Raw genomic sequence first — 14453 nt, 5'->3', positions numbered from 1 at the left:
CAGCTACAGAAGCTTTAAAATGTTCGCACGTCACTTATGCCTTTCATGGTCAAATGATTCCACCACTAAAGGTGACTAAGACATTATGAGAAAGAAGTTTAGTGTTAAGGAGACTCCTTGTCTGTATCTTCAAGAAGATATGACCATATCTGTCAACTTACTCCTATCCTGCCATAATCCGTATTAGAGCTCTATTAACAAAATAATGTGTTTTTAAATGTTTGACCACTCACCTGCATCGGATGTCGCAGAATGTCATTGTAGTAGGACGTCGTAGAATGTGGAGGTAACGATTGCTGCTGCTGGAATTGTTGACTAAGGGATTGGGCTTGCTGTTGTTGCTGTTGTTGTTGTTGGTTTTGTTGTTGCTGCTGCTGGTAGTAGGACATTTGCAAGCACTGAACCGGCGAGGGTAGTGTGCGACCTGAGCTTGGACGCAGCTGAGGCGTCGTCTGGGACGGCTGTATCACACCATAGTTCTGATGGATGATCGATTGCGAAAGCAGCTGCCGTTGGCTGGGACCATCGCCCCCGAGGGGCATACCGCCGACACTTACCGCATTACCCGTGGCGATTATCCGCTTCGGACTGTTCATGCCGATGCTGAGGTTCGGGTGCAGAATTGGCTGCTGCTGTTGTGACTGGGAACCTTGTGCCGTTTGGAGACTGTGTTGCTGCTGCTGCTGCTGTTGAAGGTTGTGTAGCTGCTGCTGCTGATGCTGGATCAGCTGTTGCTGTTGCTGTAGATGCTGCTGCTGTTGGTGCTGTTGCTGCTGGTGTAGATGATGGTGCTGTTGCTTGAGCAGCAGTTGCTGCTGGGACAACAGCTCGGCACTGAGCGGTTGCTGGAACGGCGGCCTCAGTGGAGGCTGTCTGCAATTTCGATTCTAAGCGTTACATACACGTCGCGTTGTTTCGGCCGAATGTACGAAAAGCTGCGAAAAACGCCGGATATGGGGTGGCCCGGGTGTCGCTTACCTGAGCGGTACCTGTCGGACCGGCGTACCCTGCAGGGACCGACTGGTGGAAGAACACATCGACGTGGTCAAGCTGGCCGACTCCCAGTGCTGCACCAGCGCATTCAGGCGGGCCTCTTCCAGCGCTTGCTCCGTTTCACTGCTCGAATCGTAATCTGGGCCCTACAAAGACCCATCCAGGGAAAGAACAAACAAAAAAAAACAAGTTCGTTAACCTGCTTTCGCCGTAACACTTCATCTTATAGAATAAACGTTTACCGGAAACGTGAATGTTTTAGACAGCAAATGGTAGGAAATGATTCATCGCAATACCTGGAATCCGAAATCTACAGTCTTCATCTATCCATCCCCCCCGAAAAAAACAAAAGCACACATCCTTACATCCAACCTCTCTCTCGATCCAGCACTCACTCGAACAACACGCAGTGCCGTATAAAAGCCCATACAAACAACTATAAACAGAATTGATTGGATTCCAAACTCAATTACTCTTTGCACCGAAGTTCGGCGTCTTTCGACCAACAAGTGCAGGACCGTCTTTAGGCGCGCACCGCGCCTATACGGCGGAAGGACATCGTCACCGACCAAAGCTCACATGTTGCGTCGATCGGACAAAATGGAACACAAACAAAAGGCAACACACAAACACACACATGCGAAGGAAAATATATGCGTTGTTACGCGTGGTACGAACGAAACAATTCAATTTCCAAACCAACACAACAAAAAAAAACCTACCTCTTCGATCTTCTGATCCAGCATTCGGAAGAAGTTCTGTTGGCTGGAGGATATTTCCCTGTGGAGTGTCGACGAGGGAACCGAATGGCGGGGTCGGCAGAGAGCATCGTTTGCAATTTCATCATGTCCGTGGTGTTGGGAAAGGCGCCGCAGAAGAAAAAAGATGAGGGAAATAAGCAAAAAAGCACCCGGTTCGATGATTGGTGTCTGGAAAATCGTCCCCGCCGCTCTGCCTCGTCTTGTGTTTTTATTTCAACAAATTTCTTTCCCGTTTCCGCCTGAAATGGCATCCGCATACTTACTGGCTCTGGAGCAGGGATCCATTTTTGCGGAGTATTGACACAATTTCTCCATTCGGAGGTTCCGGCGAACCGTCGTCCCGTAGCGAATGGTCCTCGTCGAGCTTCTCCTTTTCGCCGTTGAGGTCACCCCGATCACCCCGGTCGCTCCGGTCGTCACTCCGGCCATTCTGTCCGTCCTCTTCGTCCGCTTCGGCATCCTCTACTTTTTCGGAAAAGTAAAACATTGTTTGGATGGATGGAAAGAAAAGGGAATAAAGATTAATTTAAGAGCAAAATAATATCAATATAATATAAAAAAAACCTCAAATGACAGTGACAACCGGAACGATGCAGAAACAATATAAATGATTGCTCGCTCCCCGTGTGCTCCCCCGCATCGGGATCCCTGGTGGATGTAACTGGTAGAATTTCGGTGTGTTTCGGTGGTAAAGTAAAGGTCACATAATTTCGATGTGCCTCGGTTTTCATCGATTTTTTGGACAGTGAACACTTTGTTCAACTCCCACACAGAATCGCGCACAACGCCACTACTGTTGACCTTTGCCCTTTCCAGCGAAGTGACTCTGTGTTACAAACAGAGTGTTACTGGTTGGTAATCGAATTTGGGGGTTTGCTCCACATGCTCCGCTACACAAGTTGCCCGGCAAACCATATCCTCATTTTCGTACATTATCCCATCATCGTTCCGAGATGTGGTGGTTACGCTATATCGTGTGTAGGAAAATGTCAAACCTCGTACTTGAAATCCGATGCAAATCCGGTAAAAGTTAACAGCAGCGTTACTGATACCGAGTTCACCAGGACACAGTAACATTTCCAACATGGCCGAAGGATTTTTGTTTAGCTTCTCTTTTTTTTTTGGGACATGAAAACACATTTTTGTGAGTGATTTAAATTGGTGTAATGTCATACGACATTGTTCAACGAATACAAAAGTTCTGAAAATGGTGGAGTGCTTTAACGAATTTCTCAATATAAAATCATTTTTTTCTCTAAGCTATATAGCTTAGCTTATAGCTTAACATATGTTAGTAGTTGCTTTGATAATATCCTCAATGTGATATTCTATCATTTTGCAAATAGCATATAATAGAAAACACGTTTTTTCAAAATGTTTTCCTTTCACACGAAAATTGTCGCTACGTAGCACATGTTCAACTTGCTAGAATTTGTTACATTACCACAAAATTGTCGCCGAAGGCTGTTTCATGAAACGACTGACACAGTTTGGGGTTTCTTAGAATAGGAATTGAAACGAATTAACGATGAACATGGTTCGAACTTCGTAGATAAGAGTGTTTTTCTAATACTCTTCAATTATGATGTCAATCTATGAGCTTTTGTTAGAAACGTATTTTAACTGTCATCATTAAATAAAAAGAATAATTGCACAATACAACTAATTATAAAAGGTTAGCTTTAATTTTTCGATTCTTTCACTTCGATCACAATATAGGCACCCGAAACGTTTTAAGTAGGATCAAACTATGTTGTCTGAAGCAGTTTGCCGAAACAATAAATCAATACAACTTTTACCTAACACCCGGGAGCCGTTGCAATGTGACACCTTGACACACTCAAGTCAATCACAACCAGCTCATGCACATGACAGCCAACAACCTTACTACTTCATTGCAAAAGGGTCAACTGCAAAGATAAAGGTAACGTCCACGTCATCGTCATAGAAGCACCAGCACAACACAATTCTTCAAAACCGTCAATGTCTCATCAATGAACAGTGCCGATAATTTTGGTGCTTGTAAACATTGATGCTTTCATCCGATAACGAGACGTCGTGCAAGGTCAACAACAACAGTCAGCTTTTGTCTCTCCCGGCCTACGTCCACCGTTCGTGACTCCTCTGAGTCTAGCGTTTGTAGCCCTCGTCCATAGTTGGGGGCAGCAGCAGCCTAGGGTATAACGTTTACTAAAACGTAAACAAACAGTTTACCGATAAAGATGGCTCGCGTGGTACACGAGCTTGCCATTACGGACAGAAGGCTGTCAATTGAGTTGTCCAGGAAAGGGAGTATACATATTTTTCCCCCTTCTTAGTGTACCCTTACTAATGGGTATGCTGGATGATTGTCCACTGATCTTGGTGTTAATTTACGATCATCTGATCGAAACAGCTTCTTCAGGATGTATAACGTGTAGTAAAAGTAGAACAGTACAGCTGGGATGGAATATAGATAGAAGAACGACAATCGTGAACGTGGCAAACCAGCATGGCGTCGCAATGTGACTTGGACAGCTTACCGAAGAACCAGAGTGCATCTTGACCTCTGCGCAGGAAGCAATCCTCAGCATCATCATTCCATCGTTTGATCACGTCTCCGACACCAATAATGAGTGTCTCCAGACCGATTACGAATCCGATCGGGTACAGCAACAGTTCCACTTCCTGTCAATCATAAACCACGCTCGTAAGCCATGCAAATCGAACTCACCCCCGGGGGGATAGGCCCCCGGGGATTGACAGTTCCCTATACCACACATACCAGCCAGAGCGCCTGATAGAGCGCCGTTACAGCAATAATCCACATAATCTGAAACACTCCATCTACGGCGGGATGATTGCGCATTTCAAGACCTGGATGATGCAATGAAAAATAATACCGGACAGTTTTTATTGTTTTTGCGTTTTCAAATTAAACCATCACTCTTCCGGCTCAGGCCATCTTCACTAATTCTCACCCTCCAGAAAGTGATACTCGTTCCAGTTCTGCAACTGTACGATCCATCGATGTGCGTTTACAATTACATGAAACCCGACTATTAACACTATAAGGCAGCCGTTAAACTTTATGTACACACCAAACTTAGACTCCATGCCGTAGAGAGCCGCACACCGTGGTGCTTCTAATTCCCTTCCAACGTTCGCTGATGGCGTTCGGCGGGAAACTGATACCGATTCCAGTTCGGTGCTGTTTCTCGTGACGGTTCGGTACCAGAAGCGGTAGATAGTGTTTCGTTCATCAATCCTAGAACCATCCTTATCACTTGTTTACGGCCGATGGGTTCATTTTCCCGGGACACGTACGAGCGACCAGATTCTTTCAACCTCACGCAAGTGTTCCCCGGCAACGAACGGAAACGATTCTTGATGATTAATCAGAAAATGGAAGAATTGTGGTACGATTGATAAGTAGTAAATCGATTTACGTCATCAGAATGTTATTCACGCCATTGAGGCAGGATGGTTTTCGTGCTCCGAGATAGCAAATGTCCCAGAAGCTACCGAACAATGAAGGCAAGAAGTGAAAAAAGGTCGTATTTCACCAGGACAATTTTAGTATTTCTTGTTTTGTTTCTTGCCTCACACATCACACTTTCGCTATTCATAAATTAAAGTAGATCTACTTTTTAGAATTAACCTTAAAACTAATCACTTGGTTGGACATCCTTCTTTAGCTGTAGGTATCGTCGGGGTCTTCACCGAAAAAGAACTTCACCGGACGTCGTGCCTGCTGTTCAATATCTTCCTCATCTTTGCACTGGCTGTCAAACGCACGATAAAGTATGACCAGTGTGTATCCCACGTACATCGGCACCACTGTATCGGGTAACAAAGAACAAACCCAAATTAAGACCCACGTCGATCGAATCGATAGTCAGGTATCTTACGTAGAAACACAGCTGCTTCGGCCGATAGTAACACCTCGAGCAGATGACGATGCTCCAACTTGCTGACCAGCTGCACCAGAATGAGGCTCCACTCGACCAGAAAGATGGTGGAGAACGGAAAGATCGTTTCCTTACGTTCGCAGATCAACCCCAGCAGGAAGATCAACCCCGCGATGATCCATGCGATCGAAAAGATCAACTGTTCGAGTGGTCGTGAGCGAAAGAAAGCGTCTGCGTGGGGTTTTTTTTGTTGTTGGGTAAACGGGTGCGGCACAGAAGACATCACCGTAGTCGATTGTTTTTTAAAATGGGAAAGGTAAACGCAAAACAAAATACACTCACCAAAACGGTCTCAAATTATTACAACTAAAAATAACTAACAATCGACACGCTCGATGAAGCCACCTTGGAAGGTGGATTGAGGTGCTACGAGGAATTCGATTGCGTCTCGTTTGCTCACTTACATTCGCTTGCGGTACGACTCAGCTGATCTTTGTTGAGAATACTGGCGACATAGATGCATCCGAAAAACAGGGCAGATATGGCGATTGCATACCCGTGGGACTTGACGTAGCGTCTTAGGGGTCGTTCCATGGTACTTTTTGTCGATGACTTTGGGACTCTTCGTCTGCGAGATGTCTAAACACCGTACAATCTTACTTCTACGCACGTATAAGTAGACCCACTCCAGGGAATCGATTGTTCTCTGGCTGGGAACTGGCGAGCGACTGTGGCACGACTAGTGAAGGGAGTCGATTGCAGTGGGATGATGCGGCAGGGACCCGATATACCCGATCACGATCAAGCACACACGCACGCACACTAAGTCGAGACTCGGGAAACTCGTTTGAGACGGTCAAGCTCTCGCTGCCTACTGGCAAACGGCATGGTCAACATAACGGCCCTCGGGTGTGCTGTGAGCGCGCGCGATAATCCGGATCAGTGTACGAAGCAACCACCAATACTAGTACCGTCGTTTTCGAGGACCCGACGCACTGTGTGGATGTGATGACGACAAAACGCCACACGACCTGGGTGCGAGTACCTCGGCCGTATGCACACTGAAAATCTTCCCGACATTCCCAACAAGTGGCACCCGCCCGTGGCGCACCGGTGTGGAATTTGGGGTATCGCGCGTCACAGACGTCAGAACAGGCAAAACATGTGCATGGCCGTGCACGCACACGCATACAATCACCGTTAGGGTGGAAGAGGTGTGATGGGAACCTGATCTCGGTACCGCCGCGCAATGTAACGGTAGAAAGACGCGGACGATGCGATAAGCAAATACGCGTCAAATGCGACGACTCGCGAGACTAGCGATCGTTGTCGGGATCATATGGGTACGTTGGTTCCCTTCGATAGAAATCATGTTGCTCTTGCCGATAGCGACAAGGTGACAAGAATTGTGTGAAGTTGTGGTAGAGTTGTCCACACTCACTACACATGGTACATGTTATGCTGCTGGGAACGGCTCTATATAAAATAGGATCTATTTTTCTTTGTCACTTCTTTCACACTTGTTTTCAATGTTACTTTTTTCCATTTCATTGAACAACTAACATAAAAATGTGACTATTATTAAAAGAAAATAAGAAGAAAATACAAGATCTTATCTGATCTGATCGTGGTACAAACACAAAAGATAGAGTACCTTGAGATGACGAAGGGAATAAGCTGTTCTATTTTAAATAACCATTGCCAAAGTCGTTAAAATTACGATCGCGTGCATCGCTCTTGACAAATAAAATAGTGAACAACTCATTATTTCCACATATGAAGCAGAGAATAACGATTTGTGACCAATGTTGATGAAGAATGGACAGGGTGACGATTAAGTAGAGTACCACTCTGTGAGTGGAGATCATTATCAAGTGATGCTTCGCAGAATCTTATTTTGTACAGATTACCAACTCAACGCAACACGATCGCAACACGAGATCACGCACGCACGCCATTTGTGAAACATTTCAAATGTTTCATGAAACATTTCATCGTTTCATTTGTTTCGCATTCGTATAAGATCTCGACTCGATCTTAAGTTTTCGAACCACCGCTATTTGCCGGTTTGCAGTCTTTCGCTCGTTGAAATGTCAGCCCTTGGGCATTGGTTGATCATTTTGTTGTTGTTAATAGAGCGATACTGACGTTCCGTACGATCGCGATGAATTGCAGCCGCCGAAAGTACCGGTAATAATGATTTAATCCAGATTTCCGGACCTCGGACGTTGTTTATTCGTGTGCGCAGTGCACTGCTGAATTCACAATGGATAGATATTTGCGATGGTTCATCAAATATCAAGCGTACATGATCGTCGTGTTCACGCTGACGATGGTGGTTGTGATCACACCGGCGATGTCGGAACATAACGCGAATGAAAGTAAGTAGCGTCCGTGCGTTTATATCACCTCTAACGCCATGACTAATGTGTTGTTACTTTACTTTTAGTTGAAAACCTACGATTCGGTGGCCCCGTGGCAACAATATTTGGTTTTACCTGGGCCGTAGCCGTTCTGTGTTTGATAATTGCTATACAGAAGGTAAGAACGGAGCGCAAATGCTAAACATAAATATATTCTGATGTGTTCCTATTTCTACTGCAGGAAGACAAACGCTTCATATTCCCCTATCTGGCCGTGTTCGGATTGGATCTCTCGTTGCTGGTGCTGCGTGAATTTTACCTCATGATAATTCGTGGGATTTTTATAGAAATAATAACACTAAAAATATTTATCGCTACGTTAAGTAAGTACTAATTTGCTAGCGGAGAGTTCAGTAACGGGGTTTGTTAGTATAATGACGATATTTGTCTTTCAGTTATACCGTACGTCTTTGCAAGTTTGTTCGCGTTACATCGCCTTTTTACGGTGGACCCCATTGATTCTCAGCGAAGCGAAGGATTTGTGCGCTTCGATCGAAACGAAACGATCGGTGTAGAGGAGAATCAGGCCAATACAAGCAGCAATTCGACAAACCATGCAATACCAGTCGTGTAACTTGTGACAAACATTAAACTAAAAGGCAAAGTATAGGCGAACCAGTCTACACCATACTGCCTGGTAGCAAGTTACACTATGTTAGAAGATATTATTTCTAAAACAATGGCAAAGTTACCTTTCTAATAAATTATCCTGAACTGAATACAATACAACATGTATGATAGCACTTTATGCACTTTATTACTAAAATTATAATAGTTTTGGTGTATGACAAACGACACTCGGTGCATTATCAGGAAATGTGGCTCATTTGTTATTTAAACTAAACAGTTCTATAGAATCAATCACAAACAAAGCTTTCTACACGATGATAACGCGGGAACATGAAAGATTAGACTATAACTACTGATACATGAGTTTGAGCTAAGCATACACAATACATTGATAGCACACACCACAGAAACAAACGCAAGCGAGCATAGCGAAAGGGGCGCTGGTTATTCCGCCACCAGCGCAGCTTCCTCTTCCATTGCGACTGGGTTCGTGATGCCGTTGTTGAACCGTACAAAATTATCACCCGCTTGCGGCTTCGGATCGGTGCTAAACAAACGAGCCAGAGCGATCAGCGTCATGAACAAGTAGCAAGTGATGTCTGCAAAATGAAGGCTTTCATGTTAATATGCTTGCAATAGGTAGGGAGCAACAAAGCAGCTTAGAATGTAACACTGGCTGACACTTACACAGCACTGCTATTAACGACGGTATGTTCACAAACACCATCGTGTACCAGCGACGATCGTGCCAAATCATCACAATATCCCTGATGGCAAGCAGAAACAAATCGAGCAGATACAGCAGCGCGAATGGTAGCAAACATTGCTTGATTTCCCGATGTACACCGTACAGGAAGGCCACTGCAGCTATAAACCAGAATATTCCCAGCACTAGCGCCGTACTGCCCATGAAGCGGAAGTTATAATCTACACCGGCAATGCCAAAATATGGACAAAAAGGATTAGACTTTGCGCTGGGAGGAATTTTGCAACAACTGAACACTAGACAACTTACAAAACTCCATCGGATAGTACATTTCGTTCGATTCGAATATCACAAACGTTAATAATATCGACAACAGCAGTGTGAAACCACCGATCATGTATCCTTGAAATTTTATGTAAAATCGTAAATATCGCTCCATTTTTGTTTTGGCAAAGCGCTAAGGCAAAGTTTGTATTTAAAAGTGATTTTCTTTTTATAGCACAATAGTTTTGTTTCCCAAGGAGCGCCGCACACTGCGCACTACAAGCACTAACGGACGAATAATCACATTCCGAGTGTGTTTTGTTGGATTCGGCCGACGAGCAGTGCGGAGGTCAGCTTGCTGATAAGGTTCCTCCTCTCCCGCGTTTGGAGTTATTGTGTGTAGCATTGGATGACTGCTTGTGAAAGTGGGCGAAAACGTTTCGTATTGATCTTGACCGAGAAAGCGGAAGAGCCTTCGGTATCACACATCAGCATACTCTCGTTGGCGTCTTATCCAGCAAAGCAAATAGCGACACATGATTAGACTGATTCTACTGCACCATCATCCACTTATCTACAAGTTTTATATAATTATTTTATAATTTTAATTTATTCATATTTTTAATCGCTTTTGTTTCTAAAACAGATTAGAGACGGAATATTAGCAGTGTCATGTTTATCCTCTTACTTGATGCCAATGAACAGCAGAGCATCATTATCTCTTAGGACGGTAAAAGTGAAACACTGAAGTGTGATAAAAAATCACACATAAAAATAACAAGCGTTCCAGCGAACGTATTAAAATAATCCCTCCAAATGTCGGGCCCAGAGTATTGAAAAGGTAAGCTGCACTAAAGAAATGCTGCTTAGTGAAAATACCAACCCTTAATTAGTTACCATCGATGCCGTCGTTAAGATATGTAAATCATACCTCACTCCAGGTGAAATGACGGGCAAGGAAATGACGGCCATTACACTCCAAATTAGAGAAAGTATTTGGCGGGTAACTGGGCGCGGGTTTTAGGGTGGGTAAGACCTCTGGAGTGCCATAATTTCACGCTCATATTCATGCCCATGCCTCGAGGACACCTGTTGGAATGGGCAATTCATTTCCGCCTCATTCATCACGCACTCACGACGCTCGCCATCCATCGGAAGTTGAGGTTGCGATACACAAAGCGGCTATGAAATTTGTTACCCGATCTTTGATGTTGATAAGAAACATTTACATGAGTGATCGGGGGCTATTACGAGGGGTGGTTAGAAAGCGGCGAAAAGAAGCGATAATGAACGAGTAATTCTCTCGGAGCAAAGAAGTTGTTTGATGTGACGTACCAATGTGGTTCTGGGTAATGTTTAGATTCAATGGAATCTTAACAGCACAGAAGGATAGAATGTGCGAGATAGGAAGGGCGTGTGATAGTTGCAAAAACGTCATTGGACCACGAGCCGTGGGATGTATTCTTAGATAGAAGTCAAATTATACTTCAAGTCTGGTTATTCATATTAGAAAATGTGTTTTTAGAGTTAATATTTGACAACCATTTTTTCATAGTCGACACACGCCCACTTTTATCGACCTTTTCAACCGATCAGACATATCGAAGTTGGATTGAACACTCTCCAAAACGATAGAAACCAAATAAAAACATACGTTACTATCCCAACTGACAGGTGTTACTAAGTCATATGCTGCCGACCAGTCCCACTCGTAGCCATAGATCATTTATCCTACGGGCAGGTCCATCGGAGTAGGTTGATACATTGAAAAGGTAAGGTGTATCTTCTTTTTTCTCCTAATCCGAATCATCCATCTGTTGGAATGTTGTTTTTTCCCAAAAAACCGAAGCCCTCGTCTAATACCGTTGTAAACCTGACAAATGGCCAGTTCGTCGAACGATGCAAGAACATCAATTTTTCATGTATCCGGTATCTCGGTTGGTATCAATCGTTTCATGTGTCCTGATAGAACGATACTGTGCCTTCCCCGAAGGATATTTCGACGACACGGTTGAGGGGTTTGTAAAAATAGTTACTCGCTTTTGGATAGTTTATTGAAGAAATAGCCGCAAGGTATTGATTCTTCAGCAACAGAAAAAACGTCCGTCGAATTTAAACATTCCATCAATCATTATTTAGTCGCAGTGCTGCTCGATTTGAAATCGATTTTAATGTGAAACTTCGTGTAAGTTTAAACAGCTTATCCTTCTCATCTTGAAGCAAACATTACGAACCCTCTATCGTCAGAAGTTTGGAAAGCTAGTTGGCAAAGCGATGAATTCGCGTTATAATCTTCTGTGAAGTTTCCAGGACACAAAGTACACACGCAGGAAACTTCTATGATGCAATCGATGCGCAGAAACGGATAGCTTCTAGGTGACTGATTGCAATTCTCACACGTCAAACACAGACCGGAACAAGCTAACACAGGCTAAGACAAGACCGAGTTGAGCAAATAGTAATGACGTTTAATATACCTTCATAAGTGCCCAGTCAATGATGTGTGGTAAATTCCTGGGTTCAGGATCAAACCATCAGTAACAGAAGAGAAGTATTGAGTATTGATCTCATCGGGCAACTTGCGCCCAGCAAGGGAGGTTTGAGAAATTCCAAACCAACTTGGTACTCGAACGGTGTGCCACCCCATCAGCAAACGGAACCGCTCCCGTCTTCCGATTTACCGTGGTTACCATTTTCAAATATCTTGGGCTAGTGTGTGATGTAAACTTGAAACGTGACCATGGTGCAAGTGTTGTTGTTTCTGTAACCCGACACCATTCCCCGAGACACAGTTCTTCAAATGCGGTCACTTGAAAGTCTATCGGGGCACTTACGCTCGTGCTTGTGGATGTGGAATGTACGACACGCATTCTCGATGTCCTGATGCGGGTACGGGCGAAATGTGCTGGAGACGATGCGCTCGGTGCCCGTTGAGTACCATTACATATTCTTTCAGCGAGGAAATGACTTCAAGCAGACGATGATGATAGCCGCCCAATCGAATCGTATATCATATATTGTTGAAGAAGAATTGCAACCATGGTACATAAAATCGTTAAGCAGAACAACTTCTAGCTGTTCAATTCGAAAATAAGGATCCCAAATGTAGGACATGATTTACGAGTTCGCCTTTTTTATTGGTTTGGCTCTATAAAATGTAATATAATTTAGTATCGCACACTATAAATAGAATCGCCCGTCAGTCTAGCGCGAAACGGGCATAACTTCTCATCCCAGGCCACGGGTAGGATATGTCCCAAATAAACCGTCCACTAATATTTGCCGAACACCTTCCACGCTTGGATGGTGGATGTAACCTAGTAAATCTGGGAAGGTCCCCAAAAACAGTACGTCAAGAGTAGGATGGTAATCCTCCAGATGGCGCCAGTGTGACCATCTCCAGTTAATGTTATACCCTTTTCTCGCTGCTAAAAGAGGGCGTGACGCGTCGGGGAGTTCGTGCCGATTCCAACGTACCGGAACTCAAACACCTTCCTCCCATTGCCCGGACTTGCCCTCCTGGTTCTGCTGCAGTCCACTTTTAAGAGGACTGGCTTGGCCAAACGCGCTCCCTAGCTACTGTCATCGGCATTGTCAAGCGTAGCAGGATGCATCTTGTTCACCCATAAACTATGCATACATGCATGCAGAAATGCTTCACCGCTAGTGCTTGCGTTCCACACAGGAAGCGGGAGTCATCTTCCTTTGGGCTTCGTTTTTTTTTCATACCCTGAGTTCCTGATCCCGTACATGCATCACAAACGATAATAGCGTTTCCTGTTCGTGTCTCCGTTGATGTAGCACAACCGGTGTGTCTTCTCCGCATGGAAGCGTGTGCTCGACGTCTCCTGTCCGGTATGATGTACATTTTTTTTATGTGTTGCTCAATCTTAAGAAGGAAGCCAGTTCAACATCCTCTCCTCGTATCGTTGCTTCCACGTTTTACGGTCGGTTTTAAAGAACTCAAATTTTCTGCACCGAACAATGCATGCTTTGCCCGCGCACATTCTACGCTTTACGAGCCAAAGCACTGGGAACTTTAATCAAAGTCTTTACATTCCACGGACGCACCCGCTCTAGCTCGGCAGATTCGAATGGGGCGAATAATAGTGGAAGTGTGTGGAGTACAAGGAGGCGTCCTCCTTTTTGCATGTTTCTTTTTTTTTTTGCTTCTCGAACCATGTTTATCCTACAGCTCAAGATGATAAGCGACTTGTCGTGGGGAAGAACTTTCTTCGTAAATCCGTTGCCAAGTTGTGGTTGAAGAAATTGAGGTTAAGAGGACGGGTTGGGCCGGTGCACACTGCACAACTCAACGACCAGTGTGCACCAGTGTGCATACAAAACGAGGACATATTCTTAAGGACACGGTCAACGTGTTACCTGAGCGGTTGACTGACGTGTACAGGTGATGGTACCCGTCATGTATGTTATTGGAAGTACAAGAAACACTCATGTAACTATCAGTTCCGTCGATTAGTTTATGGATTGCTTTCAAGGATATTCATTCGTTCCCTTTTTGTTGGAACGGGTTGGATTGAATCCCGTGTCTTTTGCTCTATAATAGCGTAACCATCATTTTTGATACCATTCAAAACGCCATGAGCGGATTAACAGCATACAACAGTGCACTGTGCCATTTCTTGGCTTTCTTCGTGGAAGGATCAGAATCACGTACTAATCCACCAAACAAATGTTCACCGAACAAATGTCCGTCTAGCGGCCTCTTTTACCGACACTCCTCTTTTCCCCACCTTCAGCATGGGTTCTGCTACTTAATGGGATTCGCCATAAAAAAGAATATGCAATTATCCCCGTTCTGTGAGCCGCCCAGTGAGCGCCGGCT

General features: G+C 44.5%; 5 protein-coding genes across 8 annotated transcripts in view; 1 reads left to right on the top strand and 4 right to left on the bottom strand.

The window, feature by feature from the left end:
• LOC125771304 (alpha-protein kinase 1-like) overlaps positions 1-14453 on the bottom strand; it is a 64140-nt gene that overhangs the window by 20706 nt on the left and 28981 nt on the right. For 3 of the 4 annotated variants that reach the window (XM_049441815.1, XM_049441813.1, XM_049441814.1), the window contains exons 3-6: positions 2018-2219; positions 1716-1773; positions 979-1139; positions 234-873 (exon numbers count right to left, since the gene is read on the bottom strand). In XM_049441815.1, coding sequence (XP_049297772.1) covers positions 234-873; positions 979-1139; positions 1716-1773; positions 2018-2219 — 1061 coding nt within the window. The remainder of the gene's footprint in view (positions 1-233; positions 874-978; positions 1140-1715; positions 1774-2017; positions 2220-14453) is intronic. The other variant, XM_049441816.1, reaches the window with a different exon arrangement.
• Positions 3418-4928, bottom strand: LOC125771367 (uncharacterized). The gene is made up of 4 exons (XM_049441910.1): positions 4715-4928; positions 4519-4610; positions 4277-4421; positions 3418-4193 (listed from the first exon to the last, which is right to left on the bottom strand). Exons 1-4 carry the CDS (start codon positions 4848-4850, stop codon positions 4069-4071), a joined length of 498 nt encoding a protein of 165 aa, XP_049297867.1. The 5' UTR covers positions 4851-4928; the 3' UTR covers positions 3418-4068.
• LOC125771366 (uncharacterized) lies at positions 5282-6844 on the bottom strand. Its single transcript, XM_049441909.1, has 3 exons — positions 6109-6844; positions 5645-5875; positions 5282-5573 (listed from the first exon to the last, which is right to left on the bottom strand). Exons 1-3 carry the CDS (start codon positions 6236-6238, stop codon positions 5428-5430), a joined length of 507 nt encoding a protein of 168 aa, XP_049297866.1. The 5' UTR covers positions 6239-6844; the 3' UTR covers positions 5282-5427.
• LOC125771360 (uncharacterized) lies at positions 7769-8796 on the top strand. Its single transcript, XM_049441903.1, has 4 exons — positions 7769-8025; positions 8094-8185; positions 8249-8390; positions 8463-8796. Exons 1-4 carry the CDS (start codon positions 7911-7913, stop codon positions 8639-8641), a joined length of 528 nt encoding a protein of 175 aa, XP_049297860.1. The 5' UTR covers positions 7769-7910; the 3' UTR covers positions 8642-8796.
• LOC125771363 (uncharacterized) lies at positions 8801-10108 on the bottom strand. The gene is made up of 3 exons (XM_049441905.1): positions 9653-10108; positions 9325-9564; positions 8801-9236 (listed from the first exon to the last, which is right to left on the bottom strand). Exons 1-3 carry the CDS (start codon positions 9780-9782, stop codon positions 9082-9084), a joined length of 525 nt encoding a protein of 174 aa, XP_049297862.1. The 5' UTR covers positions 9783-10108; the 3' UTR covers positions 8801-9081.

This window comes from Anopheles funestus, chromosome 3RL (assembly GCF_943734845.2).
Source record: "Anopheles funestus chromosome 3RL, idAnoFuneDA-416_04, whole genome shotgun sequence".
Classification (NCBI taxonomy): Eukaryota; Metazoa; Arthropoda; class Insecta; order Diptera; family Culicidae; genus Anopheles; species Anopheles funestus.
The sequence above is the reverse complement of the archived record's forward strand: the minus strand, read 5'-3'. Positions and strand labels throughout refer to the sequence as shown.

Bases quoted from the DNA above. Each gene is read 5' to 3' on its own strand.
- LOC125771367 (XM_049441910.1), bottom strand. From the start codon at position 4,850: ATGGAGTCTAAGTTTGGTGTGTACATAAAGTTTAACGGCTGCCTTATA. The intron at 4,422-4,518 runs GTATGTGTGGTA...TATGATTGACAG, and splicing joins TCTATCAGGCGCTCTGGCTG to GAAGTGGAACTGTTGCTGTA. The intron at 4,194-4,276 runs GTAAGCTGTCCA...ATTCCATCCCAG, and splicing joins AGATGCACTCTGGTTCTTCG to CTGTACTGTTCTACTTTTAC.
- LOC125771363 (XM_049441905.1), bottom strand. From the start codon at position 9,782: ATGGAGCGATATTTACGATTTTACATAAAATTTCAAGGATACATGATC. The intron at 9,565-9,652 runs GTAAGTTGTCTA...TTGCCGGTGTAG, and splicing joins GTACTATCCGATGGAGTTTT to ATTATAACTTCCGCTTCATG. The intron at 9,237-9,324 runs GTAAGTGTCAGC...TTCATTTTGCAG, and splicing joins GTCGTTAATAGCAGTGCTGT to ACATCACTTGCTACTTGTTC.
- LOC125771366 (XM_049441909.1), bottom strand. From the start codon at position 6,238: ATGGAACGACCCCTAAGACGCTACGTCAAGTCCCACGGGTATGCAATC. The intron at 5,876-6,108 runs GTAAGTGAGCAA...AACCCCACGCAG, and splicing joins GAGTCGTACCGCAAGCGAAT to ACGCTTTCTTTCGCTCACGA. The intron at 5,574-5,644 runs GTAAGATACCTG...TACCCGATACAG, and splicing joins CGAAGCAGCTGTGTTTCTAC to TGGTGCCGATGTACGTGGGA.
- LOC125771360 (XM_049441903.1), top strand. From the start codon at position 7,911: ATGGATAGATATTTGCGATGGTTCATCAAATATCAAGCGTACATGATC. The intron at 8,026-8,093 runs GTAAGTAGCGTC...CTTTACTTTTAG, and splicing joins GGAACATAACGCGAATGAAA to TTGAAAACCTACGATTCGGT. The intron at 8,186-8,248 runs GTAAGAACGGAG...TTTCTACTGCAG, and splicing joins TGATAATTGCTATACAGAAG to GAAGACAAACGCTTCATATT.